The 25,128-nt window shown below is 38.2% G+C and overlaps 1 protein-coding gene across 3 annotated transcripts in view; it reads right to left on the reverse strand.

The window, feature by feature from the left end:
- LOC127431962 (partitioning defective 3 homolog) overlaps positions 1-25,128 on the reverse strand; it is a 687,732-nt gene that overhangs the window by 449,014 nt on the left and 213,590 nt on the right. For all 3 annotated transcript variants that reach the window (XM_051682650.1, XM_051682649.1, XM_051682648.1), the window contains exon 3: positions 7,021-7,189. In XM_051682650.1, coding sequence (XP_051538610.1) covers positions 7,021-7,189 — 169 coding nt within the window. The remainder of the gene's footprint in view (positions 1-7,020; positions 7,190-25,128) is intronic.

The following is a 25,128-nucleotide window of genomic DNA, read 5'->3' on the forward strand; positions in this document are numbered from 1 at the left end:
CAAAACAAATTGATTATATAAAACTGGCCTGCCCGCAGGTGTCTGCACTTTTCCCTGTGGGCAATCAACTAATAGCTGAGGATCTGGTGTGTCATCGGCGTGATGGCGCACAGGCAGGGAAGCTCCTGTTAACTGTCACTGCATTTATGTCCCTAACCAGTCACTGTGATCGCAGCCAACCGTCAGGCTGGAATCAGCCCCCTGCAAACTCTCTGGGGGACTTCAGAGGTTCTGATACACAAGCAACAGGGTGCCTTAGACCAGGTGGATCATTTACAGTGTTCTTGGAAAAAGCTACATTTTACCATACTTTCTACCTGATCAGTGGAGGGAGCAGGCAGATGTGCATAAGTATGTTGCACGGCATGGCCTTTGCTGAGATGCCCAGATAAGAAAAAACAAAACAAAACAAAAAAACAGGGATAACTTTCCAATATTGCTTCTTGCTTTCTACCTTCCTTTGCTTCTTCCTCCCTCCCTCCCTCTCTCCCTTTCTTTCTTTCTTTCTTTCTTTCATTCATATATTACAGTCCAAATGTTGCAGATATGTACAGTATTTATTTTTAATATATTGTCATATGATCAACAAGCCAATAATTAGGCTAATTTGGGTTTCCCTAGCCTTATTATTTTACATTTTTAACATTGTTCTTAATAAGTACACATAAAAAAGTAACGGTTTTCAGCTAATTGTGGGTCAGACATGATGACCTATGGTTCAATGAGTGAGTAACCCCAGATGATTCAGTTCAGATTCCCCTTACAAAAAATCTAGAATTCTGAAAAGCTTGCCGCAAACTTGCCTACTTATTATTTTCACATTCAAATGAGCTTGTTATTCGCCACAAAATGTTTGCCCAAAATTTGCAGCTCTTCATCGATACCGGTAAACCTTTAGCAAACCTTTAGCGACAATGAAGATTTTGACGCAAATCTCATTTGCATGTGAAAATAATCAGTGGCAAATTTGAAGCAAGTTTGCAAGAGATCTGGATTATTTTTCTGGCCACACTGATTGCAAAACTGCTGTGTGATATGGCAATCACAGGCAATCAGAAGATATTTTATGTTTAGTGCACATTTAAGAAGAGCAGGATTTTTGACCAATAAGATTTCAAAGTGGTTGGGGCTACCCAGAGTGATGCCAGAAAACAGAAACCCGGCGAATGACGACATGTCCTGTTGCTCGCCATTCGTCGCAGTCATGGCTGGTTAGGACAAAAACTCAGATTTACATGGAAAAGATACCTTTTATCGCTTGTCGGTTTATCACAACGTGGCGGCTTTATTTACGTGGCCTATATTCATTTCAGACTGATTCACCAATCGCTTTGATTAATTAATTACAAAGAACCACCACGATCAGGCAATTAAGTCGCAAACTGGACCACATATTGTGCAGTATGGTTGTTTTGCGAGGCTAAGCCAATAGAAAGTTGTGATGACTATTTACAGTTTATTTCCCCAGAACCCAATATTATATTCCAGAAATAGTCGCATATTTTGTCTTGCCAGTGCTTGACCCCATAACACAATAAAGTATGACTGATCACTAACAGAAGCAATCTATATAATGCTATTATAAATTGTTGTGCAAACACTGTTTTTTTTTCTTCTCTACTAAAAAAAAAAAAAAAACTTCCTCTCTACTCATGCTTCTCTAACAATTTCAACTTTGCATTACAGCACTTCTCTTATTACTGCCTCCTTTGGATGAATCACTTCTATTGTACTCTTCTTTTGGATAAAAGCATCTGTTAAATGAATAAATATAAAATGTAAATGTAAATGTGGTTTGTTTCCCATTTCCTGCCTTTTCTGCCTTGAGTTTTTTGCATTTCCTAGGCCCTCCACGACCACATGTGTAAATGTGCTCTTTTTTCACTTTGCCATAAGCAGCATTAGGAAGTTTGATGCATTTTAGAGAATCGGTTCATTTGGACAGTTTATTTAATCAAACTGGTTAAAAAAAATTATACACAACCGAGTCATCACTCCAAAGTATTTTCAGAAGTCGCTGCACAACATTGCAAATTTAATTTTTTTAGCAAAATTGCTTTTTGTGAGTTTTTTCACTATTAGTTACACAGACTGTGTCAAATGTTGTTAACACTAACAATTATGTTGCCAATATTAATAATAATGTTAATTAGGGGGGCCTTGGTAGCTCAGTGGTAAAAGACACTGGCTACCACCCCTGGAGTTCGCTAGTTTGAATCCCAGGGCATGCTGAGTGACTTCAGCCAGGTCTCCTAAGCAACCAATTGGCCCGGTTGAAAGGGAGGGTAGAGTCACATGGGGTAACCTCCTCATGGTCGCTATAATGTGGTTTGTTCTCGGTGGGACGCGTGGTGAGTTGAGCGCGGATGCCGCGGTGGATGGCGTGAAGCCTCCACACACGCTATGTCTCCGTGGCAACGCGCTCAACAAGCCACGTGATAAGATGCGCAGGTTGATGGTTTCAGACGCAGAGGCAACTGGGATTCATCCTCTGCCACCCGGATTGAGGCGAACCACTACGCGACCACGAGGACTTAAAAGCGCACTGGGAATTGGGCATTCCAAATTGGGTGAAAAAGAGGAAAAAATCCCCAAAGAACCCAAAACAAACAATAGGCCTATTATTTGTTCCAATTTTGTAAACAACTACATTCCCATTTCACAGTTTTACTCATAAACAAAGTCATCCCTTACAGTTGGGTGATCTACGGAAGCTTTGCAAATCGGATCAATCGAGTAAAAATAAATAAATATTGGAAAGACATTTGTTTGTTCTTTGACATTTGCTAATTTTTCTAGCAAAACCTGGCAACACTGGATGCAGCACCAGCACAGCAGCACTTTAGCAAGGAAACACTGCATCACGCTAATGTTATGTAGAGTGAAGGGGATGGAAATTTTGTAATGAGGAAGAGATGGAGTGAGAGAGAGTGATGTGGGTTGCTGGTGAGAGTTCCTGGAGCTAAGCTAAACAGATCCAGGGAGTGTACTGGAGAGAGACAGCATGTCAGCCAGCGTGCCCCAGGGCAGAGCACCTGAAAGCAGCACACACCCGTGCTAATGAGTGCCTGCCTCTCTGAGCCCACCAGGGACCTCCCCTGCTCAGTGCACACTGCTAAGTTCTCTGCCAGACACACGCTCCACATCTCCCTATACACACTACAAACACTTTTATAAATATCAGACAGCACGCTCCAAATGCACCAAATATAAATCAGACAGTTTAATGCAAGTGCAGCTTCATTAAGATTCAACACCAGCTGACAGTCATGTAAAGCTTTGAAGTTTTCTTTCTTTCTTGACTTTTTGCAAGATTACGTTTTCGTGTCAGGCAAGTCAGACGAATGCCTGATTCTGTATAATTACAAGCAAATTACATCGATTACCATAATTTACATCTCATCATCAATCCAATTACTAGTTGCCTTGACCTTGCTTAATACTTTTTTTTTTATTTTTTATTATTGATTGATTTATTTTTAAAATAATCAAACATAGGGGATGATCTCATTTCGCCTTCTCTTACTTCTAAGAAGAACAATCAATGCAAATTCAGCAGATGAAAACTCTGAATGTCTGTGATTATACAGGCTCAAGAGTGATCGTGAGAAAACTGCAGCTGTGATTTTTAGTTATCGCAGTCAGTAATACACTCATCTCCATTCTCCTACAGTCCTGTCAGGGTTTTTAGTCCTTTTTTTTCTAGTGAGAACAACCCTCACTATTTATCTATCATGATTAGGAGAAACGGTAGTCTGTAATCAAGCCAGTCGTCTAGGGCAAACTACATTCTGATTCTTATAAGAGAATTAGAAACAGAATACTGTCATATTATGCTTGAGGTATGCTTGGGATAGTAAAAACCTGGATGGTAAGAGAAGCTCTGCTCCAAATCCTAGTGAACTGCCTCACTTTAGGTGTTGCCTAGTGAACTGCCCCTACATTAGCAGCTCCCTTCATGCTTTTGCGTCGGTCTATGTTGTTTTTCAATTTTCTATGAGTTTTATATGTAAACATGCGCTAGATTGACGTCTTTGACAGTTGCGCCACTTTTCTATATCTCCTGCAGGAGTTCCACACTTTTTAGATGCCTTGTCAAGTTAAAAGAACCTTAACTTTTAAAAACGCATCCTGAAACACCTATAATCAATTAGCATTGATTATAATATTATTTTGCTGATTAATATTAGTAATCAGAATAAGCAATTCGTAAATCAGCATAGTAACAGAGTTAATTAACCTAACTATAGGCTGTTCATGGTTGCCATTCAACATAGCAACTTGCCACACTGATTTTAAACTTAACTGATTTGTGGTCACAGGTGTGTGTCTATTGGCGAATTTATTGTCTGGTGTGATGTTTAAAAACCATGGAAGATAAACTGAGATCACAAGAGGAACATGAAGAGAACATTAGGGATGTATGACCCCCACCCACCCACACACACACACACACACACACACACCCACACACACAATTGCTTACACATATATTTTTAGAAGAATGGAGTTCCTGCTGGCAGCGTTCACATGAGAGAGGGAATTCACACACACACTGTGTGAGCTCGAGTCTAGACCTCCCTCTGCGCCCGCTTTCAAAGTACTACAATAAATAAAATCAGTGGGTCAGACAGAAAAGTCTAGTATCATGGGAACACAGTCACCTCTATTATTTTGAGTGTGAATATGAGTATGTGTGTGTTCTGGAGGCAGTTTTCTTGAAAAGCAACACATGTGGTTTCTTGCACAATTATCTGCCAACTTACACCATGTTTCTACACACAAACAATGTCTTAACATTTGCAGTAGATTCACGTTCTCTAAATCTTTATTCTTTATTCAATCACAAAATCAGAACTTACTATTATATGAAAGCCTGTGTGTGTGTGTGTATGTGTGTGTGTGTGTGTGTGTGTGTGTGGGCGGGTTTGGGTGGTTACAAACTGGTAATTACAAGGGTATTATGCTATAAATGTGGTTTATGAGGACATTTCTTGTGTCCCCATAATTCAAATTGCTTAAAAAACATACTAAACCATTTTTTTTTTTTTTTATGTAAAAATGCAGAAAGTTTTTTGTGAGGGTTTAGGGGTAGGGTTAGGGTTAGGGGATAGAATCTATAGTTCGTACAGTATAAAAATCATTATGTCTATGAAGAGTCCTCATAAGGATAGCCACACCAACGTGTGTGTGTGTGTGTGTGTGTGTGTGTGTGTGTGTGTGTGTGTGTGTGTGTGTGTGTGTGTGCGTGTGGAGAGCAGTATGGTCTAAGCTGTCACTGTTAATCATAGCTGTATCCTCTCTTCTCTCCACACCTGGCTGAGTGTGTCTCAGGGTTCTCTAGCAATGGTTCCCATGATGATTTCACCTGCCCACTCAACCCCGCCTTCCTGTCAAGGTCAGTCCCTGTACATTCAGTGTCAAAAACAACAGTATATCTCCCGCTCTCCAGAAATCAGGCCAATGACAACCCTTACAAAAAATCTAGAGTTCTGACAAACTTGCCGCAAACAAATTTTCCACTCATTATTTTCACTAGCAAATGAGCTTGCGATTCGCCGCAAGTGTTTACCAATAGCTAGCAGCTCAAACGGTAGTGGTGAACCTGAAGCAAACCTTTGGTGACAATGAAGTGTTTGCAGCAACGCTCATTTGCATGTTAAAATAATGAACGGCAAATTTGCGGCAAGTTTGCAGCAAGTTTGCCAAACTCTTGATTTTTGTAACGGTAAAGAATACATTTGAAAATGACAAAAAAAGGTTTAATACAACACGTAAAAGATTCAGGATGAAGTTATTATGTTTTAACAACATTTAGGCTTTTGTCCGTGCAGAAAAGACCAGTGTTGCTGGTCACAAGCTTATGTTGGGTTTAGGATGCTTGTCGCCCTGCATGGGATGCTGGTGTCCCCACCAAGCTTTGAAATAGCTTAACCAATTTCACTAGCTAGGTTTTCTGGTGTAAAGCACGGTTATGCTGGTCCACCTGCTAGACCAGCACCAAACCAGCACAAGCCATCCTAAACGAGCTTAGACCAGCATACTACTTAAGCTGGTCTTTTTAACAGGGTTTTGCATTATTTCTGACTTCAGTAGTCATTTAAAAGCGTACACTAAAGACTTTGGTGTGGAGCAAAGTCTATTTAAACAGTTCAAGAGTTAAGTGTGTTTTCAGACAGGAGATTTTGGTGTGGAGCTATTGGAGTCCATTTGTGTTTGGTTTGTTTGGTTAGTGTCAAAGTGTTTTTTTGTTTGTTTTTTTTAACTCAGGTGTGGTCTCTTGGAAAAGTTAGAAAGGTTGGGTCTGGGGTACGGTTTATGGGAACTCCAGTATGGATTGCAATTGGTTTGAACGCAATCTGTATAACTGTGCCTCTTTGCATATGAGAAAATTGAGCCAGTCTTTGGAACTCTACAGACTTTAGGATAGAAAATGTTAGTTTTTAAAAAGTCATTCCATCTATCAAGCTTAATAAACTCCAACAACTAAAAATGCAGGTGTATTAAATATTAAGGATGTGCAAACTACATATTTTATATGGGTGTGGTTTCTTGGAAAGTTTTGAAAGGTTGGGTCTGGGGTATGATTTATGTGAACTCCAGGATCATAATTGTTGAAACACAATCCTGATTAATTTGCAGAAGTGGACTGCTATTGATGATGTAAACAGTTGTCGCAACTACTCATGATGGTACTAACGTTGATGATGAAAGTGTACATCAGTTTGCAACCAAATAATTCCCTGTAAAAGAAGTCCTTTAAGGTCAGGATGAAATCAAATGACCAACCAAGCATTTGAACCAATTGTGGATTCTATTTTCAGCATTGTGCTGGGTTACTCCACCCACAAACTAAATCTCATTGGTGCAAAATCCCACTCCACATAGCTGTACATTAAACATCTAATATGTTCTAAAAGGTTATGATTGTGTTACGTTGTGCAGCATTGTCACATTCAGTGTAAAACTTATCGCGTCATGTCTGGTTACAAATCAAAGTAACTTGTATTCGTAACTCACTGGTCCTGAGGGCTGAGGGGGTGACCTCGATTTCACTGCTGGTCTGGTAGGGCTGAAAGGAGCTGAGCTCGCCCGTGTTGAACAGCTCTGGACTCTGAGTGCCTGTTGAGCTAGCGCTGGTGCCGTCACCTCCATGATGGGGGTCCTGCTCCACGTAGACCGCCACCAGCTTAAGACAGAGAGAGAAAATTATGTTATAATGCTTTATATGTCATATATAACACTTACTTGGTTTATTTATTTGATATTAATTCATTTGTATTTTTAATATAACTGTAAAGTACTGTCTTAGTAAGTACTCTAATGCTTTGGAAAAAGTGTAAGTTTTAGAGTTGTAAAAATGCCAGTGACTTAAAGTTAGAAATTAGTCCAATAAAAAAGTACTGTGGAAGTACCATGATTCAATGATGGTAACAGAAGTTAATACCATGGTATTTCGATATACTGTATAACTTGTTACTTAATGATTACCATATTTGACTACCTTATAGCATTTAAATGGTAGGGATTTTAGGGTATGGCTGTTTTACCACGATACAAAAAACAAAACAAAACAAAAAACATAGTTATACCATGGTACTTTTAGATTATAGTATGACAGCTCATATTTAAGTAAATAAGTAAATAAATGTAACAGGACATTATATTTGGGGAAAATCTGGGCAAAATCAGTGATGATGTAACATATACATCATTGAAAGGAGTCTCTAAATTAAAAGGTAAACACAGGCTTTGTGGGAAATTGGGAACACTTTTTTGAACAAAAGTAGAAAATTGAGTTAGGTAATTCACCAGCTTTTGTCCTGCTTTCTGCTCACATTAACTGCATTCAAACATCCACTGGAATAAATTATAGCAGGCAGTCACATGCAGGCCGACAGACTCCAGCGAAAACAGAGGCACTATTGTGGAAAGAAGTTTGTGACTGTTTACCTAAAAGACAGAGTTTCTGGCTCACTTTTGGCTATTTATTGTCAAAACCCCTCACTAGCAGGCAGAGCTGTGATAAGTACATGATAAGTACACTGTATTAAATGCTTAGTTACAATGTAGTTAAATGCTAATATAAAGTATGTCCCATGTTCTTCACAAATCAAGATCAACAATCTCAAATGAGGAAAAAAACTAGTATGATACTGGTAATCAGTAGTATGATAAGCTTTTTATCTCCATTGGATTTCATTCCATTGAGATTCAGTAGCAGTTCTTCATGTTTAGATGCATGTCTGTTTGTTAATTGTGCACCATAAACGTATTCCACACACACTCTTTCAATCCCTTCTCAGCCTTGGAGAGCCCCCACACAAACATGCTTACATTCACTTCAGCTTGTACTTGTAATCAAACGGGGTATTTGTTTATACATCACACAGTGTTTATGGGGTCTTAAGAGGCCCGTCTTCAGCCCTAAATGAACTGAAGCTATGTGAATAGCTAATGAACTGCTGTTTTTGCGGCCAGCTACAACTCTTTGCTCTCTCGAGAGTCCTCAAATGTCAAAGCTCTATGCACTGGAGAAGGAAAGAATGATAAAAACATGTTCTTTGTAAGAAGAAAGAATCTGAATCAGTAGATTTAGAATCGTGAAAATCAGAATCAGCATTTTAAAAATCCCAGACATGATCGGCAAAGGACTAAAACACAGGAAAATGTACAGAGCAAAGACTATGCCCCCATCCCCCACCCCAACACACTAGATTATGTATACACTAAATTTCTTAGATTGTAGACAAAATGTTTAGTTTACTACATATTTCATTAAATTATTTCTTGACAAACACAAAGCTACTGATCAGCACAAACCACCCAAGTAGAGCATATAATTATGACATCTACAGCCAACATTTGGGAAGGGATCACTTTGACAAGCTTTGCGATTTAAATTGTGATATGATAAACATTGGATCATCTCATGTTGACGCGCTGCTCAGCGTGTTCCGCACAGAGTCACTAGAGGGCGCCGCTAGCTCACGCATCGCTGACTGAAACGGTCAAAGATTTTTAAGGATGGTTTTCCCTCTACATACTATAAATGCCACTTTTACAACTGTCACGCTGGTTTTTCCACATTAATGTGAAAATGACGATTAATAAAAAATAAATATTACATGTTCTTAGGAGTGCCAACCCTTCTACTTTCTGTGGCTTATTATTTATTATTCGAAATTCAGAAGACTTGAATGAGGGAAGGTTGAATGAGTGCTTACAGAGAATACACCGAATGCACAGCTTATCGAGAATGTACGTGTGTCTCAATTTTAGGTCGGAAAAAAGTGAATTCCGGATTAATTCTGAAAAATTACATGCCTGAAAGCAGAATCAGTAGTTTAAAAACCATTAGTTTAAAAATAAGAAAAATCTGAATTCAGAATCAGTAAATTAAACATCAGATTAAGTCAGTGGGGGGTATTATGCATTCTGAAGTGCTGAATGCTTTAAATACTCTCATATTGTGCAATTTAAATGCATCCGGGTCGGGGGAGGCTGCTGTTATGATTTGTCATGCCAAAAACGTACATTAGAACGGGAAGTTAATACATCATGAATACTTCACAGGCCACATGACAGGGACTTCCACATACCATGTCGTTACAATATTATGATTTTAACTGTAAGCATAAAAATATATTTTTGACAGATGAACAATGAAGTAAATAAATAAATGATAATGGCAATATATGTTTTGTCTACATTTTCCAATCTCTTGTATTTTATGTTTATTAAATGCTTTATAGATGAATGCTTTTTAAATGCTTTATTAGTGCTCATGGTTCTCAGATTGTGCAAACCAAGCACGACACTGGCAGAATATTTTCAACCTGTGCAAGTTTAAAGATCTGAGTGGGGGATTGCATCTCTTGATATCTGGAAATCCCAAACATTTCTACATCTGTGCCTATTACCTTGCAACTCATAATATGATTCGCTAATCGCTATTATTTAAAATAAATTATTTATACATAGAAAATTAAAATATTTGTTTGCATGTTTAGCTCTAAGTACTGTAATATATGACACAATTGATCTAAAGGGGAAGGTAAGGGGGGATAGTGGTTTTACAAGGGGGGATATTTTTTGTTTCTTCTAACAAGGGGGATAGCATTCACTTACATCGCCCCTCAACTCGAGCCCTGATCATAAGAATCAGAATCAGCAGATTAAAAATCAGAATCAGAGAAATGAGAGCAAAATCAGTACATACAAATTTTAAATAATCCGAAACAGAATCAGTATTTAGAATCATGATAATCCAAACCAGTACTTTAAAAATCAACAAATTTACAATCAGAAACATTTGAATCAGTAGGTTTAAAATCAGAATCAGAATCAGAAGAATCAGAATCTGTAGAATGAAAATCAGAAGATTCAAAGTCAGAATCACAGAAGCAGAAACAGGGATTTTAAAACCGTTAAATTCAGAATCAGGAAAATCAGAAATCGTGATCAGTATATTCAAATTCAGTATCAGAATCAGAAGCAAATTCTACCTTTGTTCCTAAAAGTTGTAGTACTCACCAACAAGCTACATCTAAAATATAGTAGTAAAGAATGTACAAATGCATCCAAGTTTTGCCGTTTTTTTTTTTTTTATGCAGTGAGGTATGATCCAGAACTTACTGATGAGTGCAAAACAACATTCATTGTAAGCAAGTACAGAAAAAAGCACAGCATGCGTCTCACATCTATGACTGCCTTCTTTGTCCTTTTACAGAAAGCATAAACAAATCATAAACAGAAAAGACTGAACTGAAACAGCAAAAACTAAGTTTGCAGTGGTGACCTTCATTAAACAGTTTCAGTCTGAGGCAAAGAGACTGTTTCCTTGTCTTTCTTTTTTTGAATTTTTTTTAGTAGAAGTGTCCACAAGTCTATTATTGTAAATGCACAATTGTTTAAGGGCTTTTTATGCATGTGTGTGTGGGGGGGGGGGGGGGGGGTTATAGGCCGAGTCCAGTTTGCTTAATCACAAATTTGCAATACACAGTAATGCTTGTTTCTGTATATGGATATAACAAGATAAGACATGCGCTGCCAGAAACAGTATATGTTAAGCAGTACTGCTTAGAAATGCTAATGATGGATACAAATAAAACGGTGATAAATATGCGAGCAGTCACACATAATTGCAGAGTGGGATGACAACTCTGTTCCGTCCTTTGGCAAGAAAGTATGTGCCAAGAACTTCAGAAGTCATAAAGCGATGGTACATGAGCAGCTGATACATGAAAGTCTAAGGCAGGGATCGGCAACCTTTTTGACATGGAGTGACGTTTTTTATTTTCCTGGTCAATGGCTGTGCTGACGTGAAAAATCTTGTATGTGAATTTTCAAAGAGCATCTTGTGAAAGTGCTTTAATGAAAGAAAACCTGTCCTTTTGTACAAAATGAGTTAACACTGTTAATGTCACAAATTTGCTTATTTGATTACTGATCACTAAATTGTGTGGAATCTTAAATATTTCGTATATTAGGTCATTGTAATCATGTAATCACTAGCACGCAAGCAACAGCGAGAGAGGAGCAGGCTATTTTATTTATAAGAAGTTTTTCGCACCTGCATTCCAATCTACATCTTGATGTAATCCTTCCCACAGCGTGTTTCCTTCAGCTGAATGGGAGACTAAAAACTATTAAAGTGTGACGAGACTCACGCTGCGCGTGCAAGTCATTCGCGCATCACAAGCCGATCAACTATTTAGCCCTTTTCGGTGAATCGCATCTGCAAAATCCTAAAACTTTATTTCCAGATTTAATTTAGATTTTGAATAGACTCAGATTTTTGAACCACACGATGTAAATCAGTGAATCAGTTCAGACTGTCTGTTTCAATTCATTGAATAAACTAATTGATTTGTTTGTACAATCACTCAAAAATGCTCACAGAAGTCCCAGCAAAAGTTTTGTAAAGGTTGTACAGTAATGCTGCACCTCTGAGAACCCTGAGTCACACCCAACACTTCCTCAACTGCACACTGCAGGGTCAAATACTCATTAGAGTGAACAGGAAGAGGGAAACCAAAGGGAAGAAGTGGGGTGAATCTTCTCAATGGCTTTCATGTCTGTTTCCTTTGATCTCAGCGAAGCTTTCGCAGTGGAGGGGAAGTGCCGTGTGAATACAGCGAAACCCTGATGTGTGGCTCTGTTTCATTAACTGTGATGGCCAAGATATCTTGTGGTCTTTCCAAGCACGACATGAACATTGTGATGGGCAACTACAGGATGTACGAGATGTCCAGAGTCATCATAGACGCATGTAAAAGAGACAACGCTATCCATTAGCATAAGCTGAACCCTGTCAAGTGCTTCAAAAGAACCAGAGCAGGAGGACCATTGTTCAACAGCCATCAAACGAATAATTTTGACCTTAATGGCTGGGACAGCTAATATGATAAACCTAGAGGGTGCGAGATATCCCTACCACAATAGTGTAATACAGGTATGCAAACTGGCAATTACTATACCTATATTTTTGCAAAATGACTTTTTACGTGACTTGTTTTACGTATTGCGGCAGTTTCTTGATGACATAAACAATAGAGGTGTTACAACAACAATGACTTTTAGGGCATTTATTAAATGTTAAAATTTATCGTTAAAACGATAAGTCTATACCTGTAAAACATTTAAATCAATTCGTCACAGCATGGTACAGAAAGTGCGTTTTAGTCAGGGGTTGTGCTGCAAATGAACATTATCCATCAGTCGGATGGATATTAGTTGTAAAATTTACGTCATGGTCATGGCCGGCCCGTCCTATAGGCAGTACAGGCGACTGCCTGGGGCCCTGCCGTGTCTGACAGGGCCCCACGAACACGTGCAAAGCATATGAGCAAGTCATAGAATTTAAAACATTGATGACTTTTAATTTGAAACTCTCCACAGTCCAATGGTTTTCAGAGCGCTTACATGCTGGATCACGTACAATGCACGTGGACCTGATCATTTAACATACAAATCACAATGACGGTGAAAACTAAAAACATCATATTACGTATAAAATTAGCTCTGAATAATCACAAAAAGACAAATAACTGAAAGTGACAACAAATAAAATAACAGCAGTGTATCTAAAATCGGCAAGAACTAAAGCTAAGCACTACACATATATATTGCAAGGTGTTGTGTTAATTGGCCCCTATTTAAAATATGTAATTTTATTTATAAATAATTATACATTATACATTGCTGTAGTATACCTTATTTTCCCTGATGTTTTAACTTTTATTAACATTTGACACGTTCTGGCCAAAAAAGTTTTCATTGATTTTGTTGCTCTAAATAAATATTTCAAGCATTTTCAGCAGAATTTCAAGCATTGTCAGCAGTGTCCAATACAATTAAGACCATCTAAAACTAATTTAAACAGCATTTTCTTATTTAGTGTAAATTTAATGGGTAATACTTATTGTTAACATTAGCTAACTACATTAGTTATCATGAACTAACAATGAACAATACTTAATAATCTTATTTAATGTTAATTTCTACATATACTAGTCCATTTTTAACATTAGTTAATACAATATAAACTAACATGAACAAACAATAAACAATTGTATTTTTATAAATTGATATTGCCAAGATTAATAAATGCTGGAAAACTGTATTATACATTGTTAATGATATCTAATGCAAACCTTATTGTAAAATGTTACCCAGTAATTATCATACTTGCAGTTTCCATGACCTCATTTTAATTGAGCCATTGGTATATTTGTACTTCTACAAAAAAGTTGAAAGGTGATCAAAATAAGGCGATAAAATGGTGACTTGTCAAAGCACCTAAAATACACATATTCCTTTATGCATGCATGTACATTTTAACCTAACATCTTCATGTTGGGAAAAACAAGCTATTGGAACACATTATTTGTCATCTACCGAGCTATATACATTATAGTGCTTCTTTTTTAGTGGTTTCTATAAAAATAAAAAAATAAAATAAAAATCTGCTCATCACGTTTGCAGTGGTTCTATGGATGTTTTAAAGTTATGACAATTTTCACACGGGGGGGCCCATTTTCATATTTTTGCCTAGGGCCCCACAGACCCACGGGCCAGCCCTGGTCATGGTTATTTTAACCCCTGTGCAACCTTTGGGACATTTTTGCCTTTTTCATTTTTGTTTTTGTTTTTTTGCATTTTTCGTGTTAATGCCAACAGCATAAATTTTGCCAAAGTTGTGTATTTTGGGGGGAAGTTTGATATTTCAACCTCAGTTCCTATTATAACATCTATAAAACACAGTGTACACAAAATAGTTACATTCAGGACCTTAAGGAAAAAATTCCCCATTGAAAACCATTAAAACTGCAATATTTGATCCCAGTGCCACTAAAGCCTAAAATCATGAATTCTATGATATTATGCTTTCATTCCAGAGCCCTGGCTTCAATATATATATATATATATATATATATATATATATATATTCCACCAGATGGGACCATTTTCCTCATGTTTAGCCTATGGAGCAAATACATACTTTTTTCCTATTTTCTGTTTGCTGTATTATAGAGCACTGCAGGCCAATTGAATAAATGATGCAATGATGTTTTGTATGTGTGTATTGAGAAATTTGTGTGTCTGTGTGTGTATGTGTAAAAAAGTGTAATTACGTAAACAAGCTGGCATTTAAAGGGTTAAAATCCTGAAAATGAATGAATATTTGGTAGTTATGATCAGGACTGATGTTGGTTAAAAAATCTAAGTCAGTGACAGTGGAAAATAATATTAATATATAATATTTTTGTCCTCTAAGGACCTCTGAGTAACTTTTTTAAATTGACGCACAAGGGTTATTCTGTCATTAGTTGCTTTTGCATCATTTCTGCATTGAGATGCCTGCTCTCTCCCTTTCTCTCTTTGATTGTGAATTACAGTGATGTGCTGACCTACAGATTTTTTTCTTCACAGATCTATCAGGCATGCTCATAGTTTTTAAAGCGATATTGTTTGGTATGTTGGTCCGTTGGGTCAGATTGCATTCTCACCACAAGCAAACCACACCAGAGTTTGTTTGCAATTGGACTGAGACTACCTCGTCCCTAGTGGACTCGGACTGTTTGTTTTGGTGAGGATCAGAGTGCAATTGAAATGTTCATATATGCATAAATGAACCAAACTAAGGTAGAAAACGCAGCATGTTCTGAAACAAATTCTCTAAAAAGAGCCTGGTGTGAAAAAGCCCTTACTCTTAAATAACTTACATGTGTCAGGCTTTATAGGGTTAAGAATTTACATTTATGACACTTAAAAAATATATATATTAAAATAATATCAGATGTACAGATTATCTGTTCTGTAAAACTCAGATGGCAGCATGGACAAGTTTACCACAGGGTAATTTCTATTTTCCCAATTAATATATCGTATGATGCATAATCATGATGTACATAATAAACTCATATCTAAATAGGTTACAATGTATCATTAAATGCAATTTTTTCCCCGTCTTCCCCTCCCTACAATTATGGCACAGGCCTTGAAATGACTTGCCTGGCAGCCTCAACCATTGATTTCCTCTGAGCAGACCTGCTGAGGATTAATAAAATTGTATTCCTCATCAAATTCTCACCTCCAAACTACATATCAATGGAAGCATGACAAACATCTTATGACTGAGCCATGAAAGTGGACTAGCCAAACCTCTGGGCAGAGGTATCGCACAAAACCAGAGCAAGCTCAAAGTAACTCACCTCAACTTGATTAGCTGCCATGGCTCAATAGACAGGCTCGGAGTGAAACGTCCAATTGGGCAGATAAACGAGTGGTCAAAGTTTCATCATGTTGTTGGGGCTTTTTTTGACTGTGAAAGTGAATCCACAAGGAGCTCAAGGCAGAGGGATTAATAGGAGTGAATAATTTGTGTGAAACCTTTACTAAACTCCTCTGGGTGACAAAAATTAGTTTCACTGCACAAACAGCTCTGTGAACTTATCACTACAGAATGCTACAGACCAGAAAAAACAAGTGGAATGAAGTAAACAAACAACAAACACTGCAGAAAAGCAACACTGCAACGTATCAAACCGACGTTCAAGTTTTTGGCCTTTGGCAACTCTATTAAAATCAGTCAATATATGACTAGAAGTGTATGGATGATATAAACACTGCTCATCTCACTTAAAATCTATGTTTATATTTCTTGTTCCCAGGATGTTGAGGTTAAGAAAAAATTTAGGCTTTAATAGTAATTAGAACAAGTAAATAATTAAGTACGCTTCTGTGATCAAGCCTGCAGTTATTCCACAGTTATTCTACTGAGGCACCTGCTTAACTGGATTCATCTTTCAGTAGACTGGACCGTTTAGATGGATTAACTGATTATTAATTTGAAAGATACCTTTCACACAGGTAATCCCATTTAAACATGCATTATATTCAAACATCAGCTCATGTCCAGATTACAGATGGGAAAAATATTTTTTTAATTGGTGCAGAAACAGTTCTGAACAATTGATATTTTATATTTGAGCAATTACATTTGCTATTCAGATATTAGTCACAATACCAACATTAATCCCGAAACAAGTACAATTTCACCATTTATGACAGCAAAAGCCCAAAGTATAATGCACATTTCCAATCTATTGTTCCGCCTGTTTACTGTATATTCACTTAAGACCTAACAAATTGTGTTTACATTAATATTTAGGCAAAATTTAATTTTGCAAAATCAGCCACTTGTCATTCACTGGAAGAATCGACTTTGTTGGTATCGACTTGGTTCCAAAGTATTATTACTTATAACATCCCTATCAGCCATATTCTAATCTTTTGTATCTTTTAGACATCTTTTGTAGTATCTTCTAAATGTTTTTTATTATATAACTAACTGAGAACTTACAAGGCAGACCATCTCATGAACAGCATCCGTTCACAGACAACAGAACACATCTGCTAGCAAGACAATTGTCCATATCGCATGTTCATTTGTGCCAACCTCCAAATTAAATGGTACGACAACATTGCCAAATACTCCTAACATGCCAGGATTTCAAGGGTGGTTAATTTTATGTGCTCTTTGTCGAGAATGGTCCGCCCTAATGAAGGAAATATGTCATCAAAGAACATATGGTGTGCGCTGTTCAGCCAACAGCATTATGTTAGATGTTCACAGTTAACTTGAACAGGTTTGAAACAGATCGCTTTTCTATTAAGCAAAGGACTCTTAAAATCACTAAATCAACTTGTTTTCACTTTTTTGATTCTCTTATCTCTCATTTGGTTTCTATTTAATGATAAAGAAAAGCTACAAATTAATACCAGACATTACTGCCAAACTAGAAACTTTCTGACCTTTCACAGCAAAATGCCAGTATAAAAGTAACAGCAATCTCCCTGACCTCCAATCTTTAGACAGGAGTCTCTGTCAGAGATCAGATTAATACAAAATTAAAAATGAGAGGAAACAAAAGCAAGAGAACAAACCATATGGTACTCCAAAAGCACCACAAAGAATGCCATTGTATTCCCAACATGGTAGCCCATGGTGTTGAATCCAAAAGCCATGGTGCTTTTTTGTAAGGAATACATTTCAAAATATAATTTTTACAGTATCCGCATCTATCTCTATCTCTGTCTCATCTCTCTACTGTCTCCGATACCAAGCATTTGTCATCATTTACTTGCAAGGACATCCATACAGGCCTGATATTTCATTTACTTTCCTCCTATGAAAGGTTAGATACCATCTTGGTACACTCCCTTTTCATTTTAAAACCAGGGTCTGCTGCCCATTTTCCAGCTATCCATCCATCTATCAAACTTCCACCAAACAAGTATCTTATACCATTTGTCATTGACTCCCAAAACAAGAACTGAAGAATAATGTTTTCTATCTCACTTTTTTGCCAGAATAAGTTCTGCTCTTATGTAAGGTACTTAAGCTACAAAGTCGTGAAAAATAGAAACTTTAAGGTCATACAAAAGTCTGCTCGGTTGAAGGTCTTTGATGCATGGCTGGGCCTGGTTCTGTCACGCTTTAGTGAACATTTCTCATCACACTCCAGCCTTTGAATACTTCATCGTTTTATCTTTCCATTATTTCTGTAGCTTGGGCCTTCCTCATGCACGGCCACTGAGTGCTTAGCCCAGTTCTGCCTCTTATTAACATCATCAAATATTCACACAATAAGTCCAACCCTTTCGCTCCAAATCCCCTTTGTGTCTCACCTTTATACATATTTCAAAAGTGCTGTCGCTTGGGGAATGTTCACTCAATGGCTATGCCCTGCTGGGAACTTCCAGGTAGGTGCTGAAATTAGCACAAAACAGGTTGCAAAATGGTAGCATGCTAACATTTCGGTAAAAAAGAATCGCTGTTTGAAGCATTGTTATTCGTAGAGTTACTAATTGGCAACTACTTAGCGACCAACAAGAAAACCTTAAACACAGATAACACTCTTAAAACAACTTAGCAACATCCTGAAAACCTCTAAAAACACTTTACTAATCTAGTTTTTAATTCTACTTCTCTCTTCTAGTACTGTTTTTTTTTCTTCAAATGCATCACTTAGTAAGGCATTACTAAGACAGAGATAGTACTGTACTTTGATATAACATGGTACTATCTGAATAAAAAATGGCAGCACAGCAACATGCTTCAAAGCTAAATGTAGCCTATTTCTGCTGACAAGTGTAACAGCATAACTGTTTGAGGCAGTCAATGATAGATTTATTCAAATAGGCAAGTTGTTTAGCGTTAACATAGTGTCATCACTCTATTCTATTCTATATTCACCAAGACACAGATATGGAAAGACAGGTGCTTTTTGCACCTGAAAGTGATGATGAAAAGAAAAATAGAAAGGATTTGCTGAAGAGGTGGGGAAAGAGGTGTGAAAATACACATCGCAAGCAAAGTTTAAAAAGATTAGAGACTCATCCTTTCAAATCCACTTGGCCGAGATTTTTAGCGCTGGCCTTTGAAGTCTCTCTTGAACTCGGGGGGGAAATGAATTCATTCGCCTTTCTATGCCTGTGTATTGCAGCTACCTACACAGTGCTGACAGAATGTAAAAAAGTCCAATAAGCTTGCCTCCCCTCCGCCACATTAATGAAATAAACCCATGGCCATCTGTAATACTCTTTATATGGCCCAGAAGGCAACTACAGAGCGGTCTCAGCCTTGTTAGACGTGCTGTGATGTGAGGAGTCGAGAAAGTCAAGTTGACCAAAAAATTTAGACTGAGTCAAATCAATTACAGATATTTGGGAAAAGATGAGATCATAGCGTCATTTGGATTGAGCTTAGCATGTTAACCACAATATGTCTTACAAACTGTAAAGAAGAAATACAATAAATATTGCTAATATTCTCCTTACCCTTACAAAAAATCTAGAGTTCTGGCAAACTAGCCGCAAACTTGCTGCAGATTTGCTACACATTATTTTGGCAATGCAATGCAAATGAGCTTTACGGCAAACTTGCGGCAAATTATTAATTGTTACCAATGGTTTGCTGCAGGTTCACCACTACTGGTGAAGAGTGCACTTTGCTAGTTTTTAATACTTTTTGTGTCATAAACCGGTGAGATTCTATACACCCTGTTCCATAACTGTTCTATGAAGACAATATGTCAAAGAATTCAAAATCCTCAGGCTCTGAAGACAAACAGGGCCGTAGACCAGGGACTCAGTTTGGATGGTGCGGCAGGAGAGATTCAGCGTCAACTGTCGAGCATGTCGGCAATGCTGGTGAAGGTCATTGCAGACTTGGAGGATCTTGCTGTAATACTTCGATCGATCACTGCCATGGAGACGAAATTAGCTGCTGACCCGCTAGCGACCAAGATAAACTTGGAAAAGTTAGAAGACCTTGAGAATCGAATGTTCGAATTGTTGGAATTCCTGAGAATGAAGAAGGCAGATATATGGTGAAATTCCTAGAGGAGCTCTTCCTGAGTCTGCTCAACATAACAAGCCACAAGCTGGAAATCGAGTGAGCTCACAGAGTCCCGGCTTGAAGATCCACTGAGGGAGACAGGCCCCGATCAATTCTGGCCAAATATCTGAGATCATCCGATAAAGATCTTGTGTTATGCGAGGCAAGTAATAAAGGAAGGCTTTCTTGGAAGAACCACTGCATTTTCTTGTTCCCAGACTTTGCGAATTCGACAAGAGAGAAAAATGATCGTTTCAAGGAATGCAAGAAACTCTTACATCAACGGAAGGTCGCTTTTGCACTGATGTTCCCGGCCAAATTGAGAATAGATACTAAGGATGGCCGCAAAATATTTACATGCTTTCAGCAAGCAATGTCCTTCATAAAGTCAATGGAATGAATGAGTAACTCATTGTGTGATACTGTCTATACAGCCGAGTGGACCTGACTCACTGAACATTCACTTGACCGTCCGAGGAACTGAGCACCACCTTTGTTCCTTTTGGTGTTGGTTCCGCCTAACGATTAGAGTTTGTTTTGGAGAAACATTCCTTCAGGACAGTTTGTGGATGAATCTGCACGTTCTTTGTGCTTACGCCTCCTATTGGTTGGAGTTATTACTCTGGAATATTTCTTGCAAAACACTGGAGTGATTAGGGCTTTTTTTTGCATTCATGTAACAGCCGAGTGGGTCTGAATCACTGAATATTCACATGACTGTCCGAGGAAACAGGGCACCTTTTTGTTTTTTGGGGTGTGTGTGTGCTGGTTCCGCCTGGCGGCTGGAGTTTGTTTTGTGGAGGAACATACCTTTGGAGCAGTTATGTGGATGATTCTACACGTCTTTGTGTTTATCTTGCCTATTAGCTGGAGTTTGTTTTATAGATTATCTTCTGTTGTGTAATTCTGTCTCACAAAATTTGTACAGAAGAAGACTTGAGCAATCCGATGGCAAAGTTGTTGCGGGGACTCTCGTAGGCATACATGAACTGTTAGAGTTTAGAAGGATGGACGGCGGTTGGCGCTGTCTGTTAATGCGCATGTTTTTCTTTTTTCTGTTTGGATTAATTTCAGATTATTTTACTCTGGATAGTGTCACCCAGCAAGGGTCTTTCCCCATTATTGTTCTGTCTTGCCCTGGAACCATTAGCAGCCACGATAAAAAAGGAAGATTATTTTCCAGGGGTGGTGGCGGGAGGTATGGTGCATAAGCTTTTGCTTTATGCAGATGATATTTTATTATTCATCTCAGACCCCACTAGATCTATGCCTTGCCTCCACAGAATTATTCATTCCTTTTCTAAGTTCTCAGGATACAGAGTCAACTGGTCTAAATCTGAAGCTTTGGCTCTGACAGTGTACTGCCCAGTAATGGCTTTTCAATGGCCCAAACAGGGCGTTAAGTATTTGGGCATTTTATTCCCAGCAAATCTGTCTGATTTAGCTAGAATTAATTTTGACCCCTTAATAAAAGGTTTTTGATTGATATGGGCAGGTGGGCTTCATTATATTTATCTATGACTGGGAAGGTTAATGTTATTAAAATGAATTGTATTCCAAAATTTAACTACCTGCTACAATCTCTCCCTGTAGATTTCCCCTTTCTTATTTCAAGCAATTTGATAGCATAGCGAAGTCCTTCATTTGGAATGGTAAGCGTCCCAGATTACATTTCAATAAGTTACATAGGCCTATTGACAAAGGTGGGCTAGGCCTACACAAGATTTTGATTTATTATTAAGCATTTGGTCTCAGATATTTGGCTCATTGGTCGCGTCCACCTGAGAGAGTCCCTCCCTGGTTTTGTATTGGACAGGAATTATTCTTGTACCTATTTTGCCATTGCAAAACATTTCTATCAAACAAACTGGAGAAGTTAAGTTACACCCCATTGTCTCGCACTTGCACTCTGTGTGGACAAAAGTGTCCAGAGTGTTTAATTCAGACATTTATATAAATGTTGCCTCGAGAATATGGCTGAACCCCAAATTATGTATTAATAAATCCCCTTTTGCTGGTCAGAGTGGATCGTGAGGGGGGGTTACAACACTCGGTGACCTATATGAGAGTTGAGTGTTGAGATCTTTTGAAAATTTGGTTCAACATTTTGGGATTCCCAGATCTCAGTTCTATAAGTATTTACAGCTGTGCCACCTGCTCTGTACTGTTTTTGGGAGTAGTTTACACCCCCCTAAAGCAGCAGGTACTCTGGGAGTGGTGATTACTGCTTTTGGAAAAGGTCATGAGGCATCAGTGTATTACTCCCTGCTAATTCAGAGTCTGGGGGATGGAGCTTTAACTTCTATCAAGAGAGTATGGGAGAAAGATTTAAACTTGGTATTGGAGGTGGGAGTGTGGGCTAGGATTCTGAAAAACATCAAGTCTGCATCTAGAGATGCAAGGGCAAGTGGGGGTTAAATACTGATTCTGTTTGTATATGGGTTTTTTTTTTCTTTGTTTAATAGCTGAATCAGTAAAAACAAATTTAATCACAAAAGTTTGAGTATAGCCTATCACGTCTATAATGTGATGCAAGGTGGCTCTTTTAAATTGGATCAGACTCTTGTTACCACTGACAAAATTAAAATCTAAAACATATGTGCATTTGACTTTTTGCCTAAACCCAGCATTTGAGATAAAGACATGACTCACGCAAAATCCAAACACTGCAAAACTAAAGTACTGCATAACATGACAAACCTCTATCTACCATTATGTCAAGATAAAGCTGTGATATGTGCTTCTTTTACTCTCAACCAAGGTATGAAATGAACCAAAAGGCGGGGTACTTTTTGAACAGAGGCAGGTAATTTGGCTCATCTTCCCACCGACCTATACGTTTCAGACCCTGTTTGCCGTTGCTTAGACACAAAGAACACATTTGTTTATATTTTAGAGAACAAATGAAAGAAAATCGTCCGGTGTGCATCTTATTCACTGTTTGTTGAGATGTTTTATGGCACTCTGTCGTTCGCGAGCGCTTCTCACTGAACGCACATATGAAGAGTTTTCTTTCTTCTCTATGTCAGTGGCCTGCAAACAGTGTGAGTGCTGCAAATGATCTCAGGCCACCTCAGGAGGTGCTCTAAATTCACATTTCTTTTTCAACCTTATTGTGTTTTGAATGGAGTAAAACGAAAGGCTTTGTCGAAACTGTTATAGAGTTTACTATAAACAACTGTTAAACGACATTATGCTCAGGATAAATTCAGTTAAAAATGTACATGCATCATGATATGTATCGTATTGTGGCCTCTGTATCGTGATTTGTATCATACTGTGATGTTGTTGGTGATATCTAGACCAGCTTAGACCAACTAATTAAAATAAATGACCAGCTTGGACCACCTGAAGCAATTGTTGGCTAGTTTTTCCAGCATAAAACGAAATTAACACTTGCTTTAACTCACAATCGAGGCTCAATGGATCCACGTGAGACAAATTATATAACCTGAGTTTTTAATAAGATAATACTCTTGTTTTCAAGAAATGAATTACCACCACAAGCACCAGGTCATAGCAGCTTAAGGTGGTTAAGCTGTTTTTGGAACATGGTAGTTGGTTTTTTTGCTGGTTTTATAGATGGTCCTGGTTGTAGATGGCAGATGATTGACCAAGTACTGACCACAAACGACCAGCTTGAACCATTTGAAGCTGGAATTTACAGCAGGGTGTGAAATTAAACCGTTAATTCCCTATCAACCATCTGGCTTTCCAACTGACTAACCATATAGACAAGATTCGACCAACTACTGACCATAAATGACCAGCTGGTACCATCAGAAGCTGGATTTAGCTGGCTTTTCCAGCAGGTTGTGAAAGAATGTCTTGTTTAACTCGCTATCCACTGGCTAGTAGTCCAGCTAATCAACCACCTAGACCAGCTTCGACCAACTACTGACCACAAATGAACAGCTTAAACCATCTAAAGCTGGTTTTCCAGCCAGGTGTGAAAGGAAGTATTATTTAATTCACTTATCACCAGCTGGTTGTCCAGCTGATTAACCACCTACACCAGCTTGGTCCAACTTCTGACCATAAATAACCAGCTTGAACCATTTGAGGCTGTTTTTAGCTGGAATTTCTAGCAGGGTGTGAAATAAAACTGTTAATTTCCTATTCACCGGCTGGTAGTCCAGCTGATTAACCATCTAGACCAGCTTCGACCAAATACTGCCCACAAATGAACAGCTTAAACCATCTAAAGCTGGTTTTCCAGCCAGATGTAAAAGGAAGTCTTGTTTAAGTCACTTACCACCAGCTGGTTGTCAAGCTGATTAACCATCTAGACCAGCTTGTTCCAACAACTGACCATAAATGACCAGCTTGAACCATCTTAAGCTGATTTAAGCAGGATTTTTTCGCAGGGTCTGAAATTATGTCTCGCTCAACTCACTATCCACCAGATGGTAGTCTAGCTGATCATCAATTCAGACAAGCTAGGACCAACTAATGAACACAAATGGCCAGCTAGTACCATCTGAAGCTGGTTTTAGTTAAATTTTCCAGCAGGGTGAAAAAGGAACACTTGTTTTAACTCACTATCCAGGCCTGATGTACCCTGAGAGACACCAATGATATGATTTGAGGTTTCAATAAAACAATACTCTTGTTTACGAGAAATTAATTGCACGTAGCCGCACAAACAGACTCGTGCTTAGTTAACTGAACTGCTGTTTATAATACTCTCAATTGATTCACTCAGAGTCTCGATTTATCTTGCTGTCTAAATGTAGTTTCCAAAAGCACTTTCAGGTGTCATTCGTGCCAACTGGCTTTGGGAAATGAAATAAATCAAATCAGCCTGCCTACAGTGGACTCCTCGCATGCACTCCTCTTTTCTTCCCTCTCTTACTCTCTTTACTGTCCTCTCTTCTTGTTTTATTCATATTCAGAAGGTGGCATCCACATCCCCCTTTCATATACACATCTCTCTTTTGTGTGTTTTAGTATTCCTGAGTTCAAACACAGGCATTATAAGGACTAATAAAAAAAGTGCTCGTCAGAAGATGTGCCCTTCAATCCTTCATTGGGTATGCACAAAATCCAAGAGGAAAGTAATTAAAATGGCCACCCAGGGACTGTTGCAGAAGGAGAGAAGGCAGAAATGAGGGAAAAAGTGGAAGAAAAGAACACTTTAAAAGACTCTGGCCCCCAGATACAGAGTGATTACTCATCCATGTGCATGTGGGCCGGGTTTAGAATGGTCCGTCCTTGAC

This window comes from Myxocyprinus asiaticus, chromosome 41, assembly GCF_019703515.2.
Source record: "Myxocyprinus asiaticus isolate MX2 ecotype Aquarium Trade chromosome 41, UBuf_Myxa_2, whole genome shotgun sequence".
Classification (NCBI taxonomy): Eukaryota; Metazoa; Chordata; class Actinopteri; order Cypriniformes; family Catostomidae; genus Myxocyprinus; species Myxocyprinus asiaticus.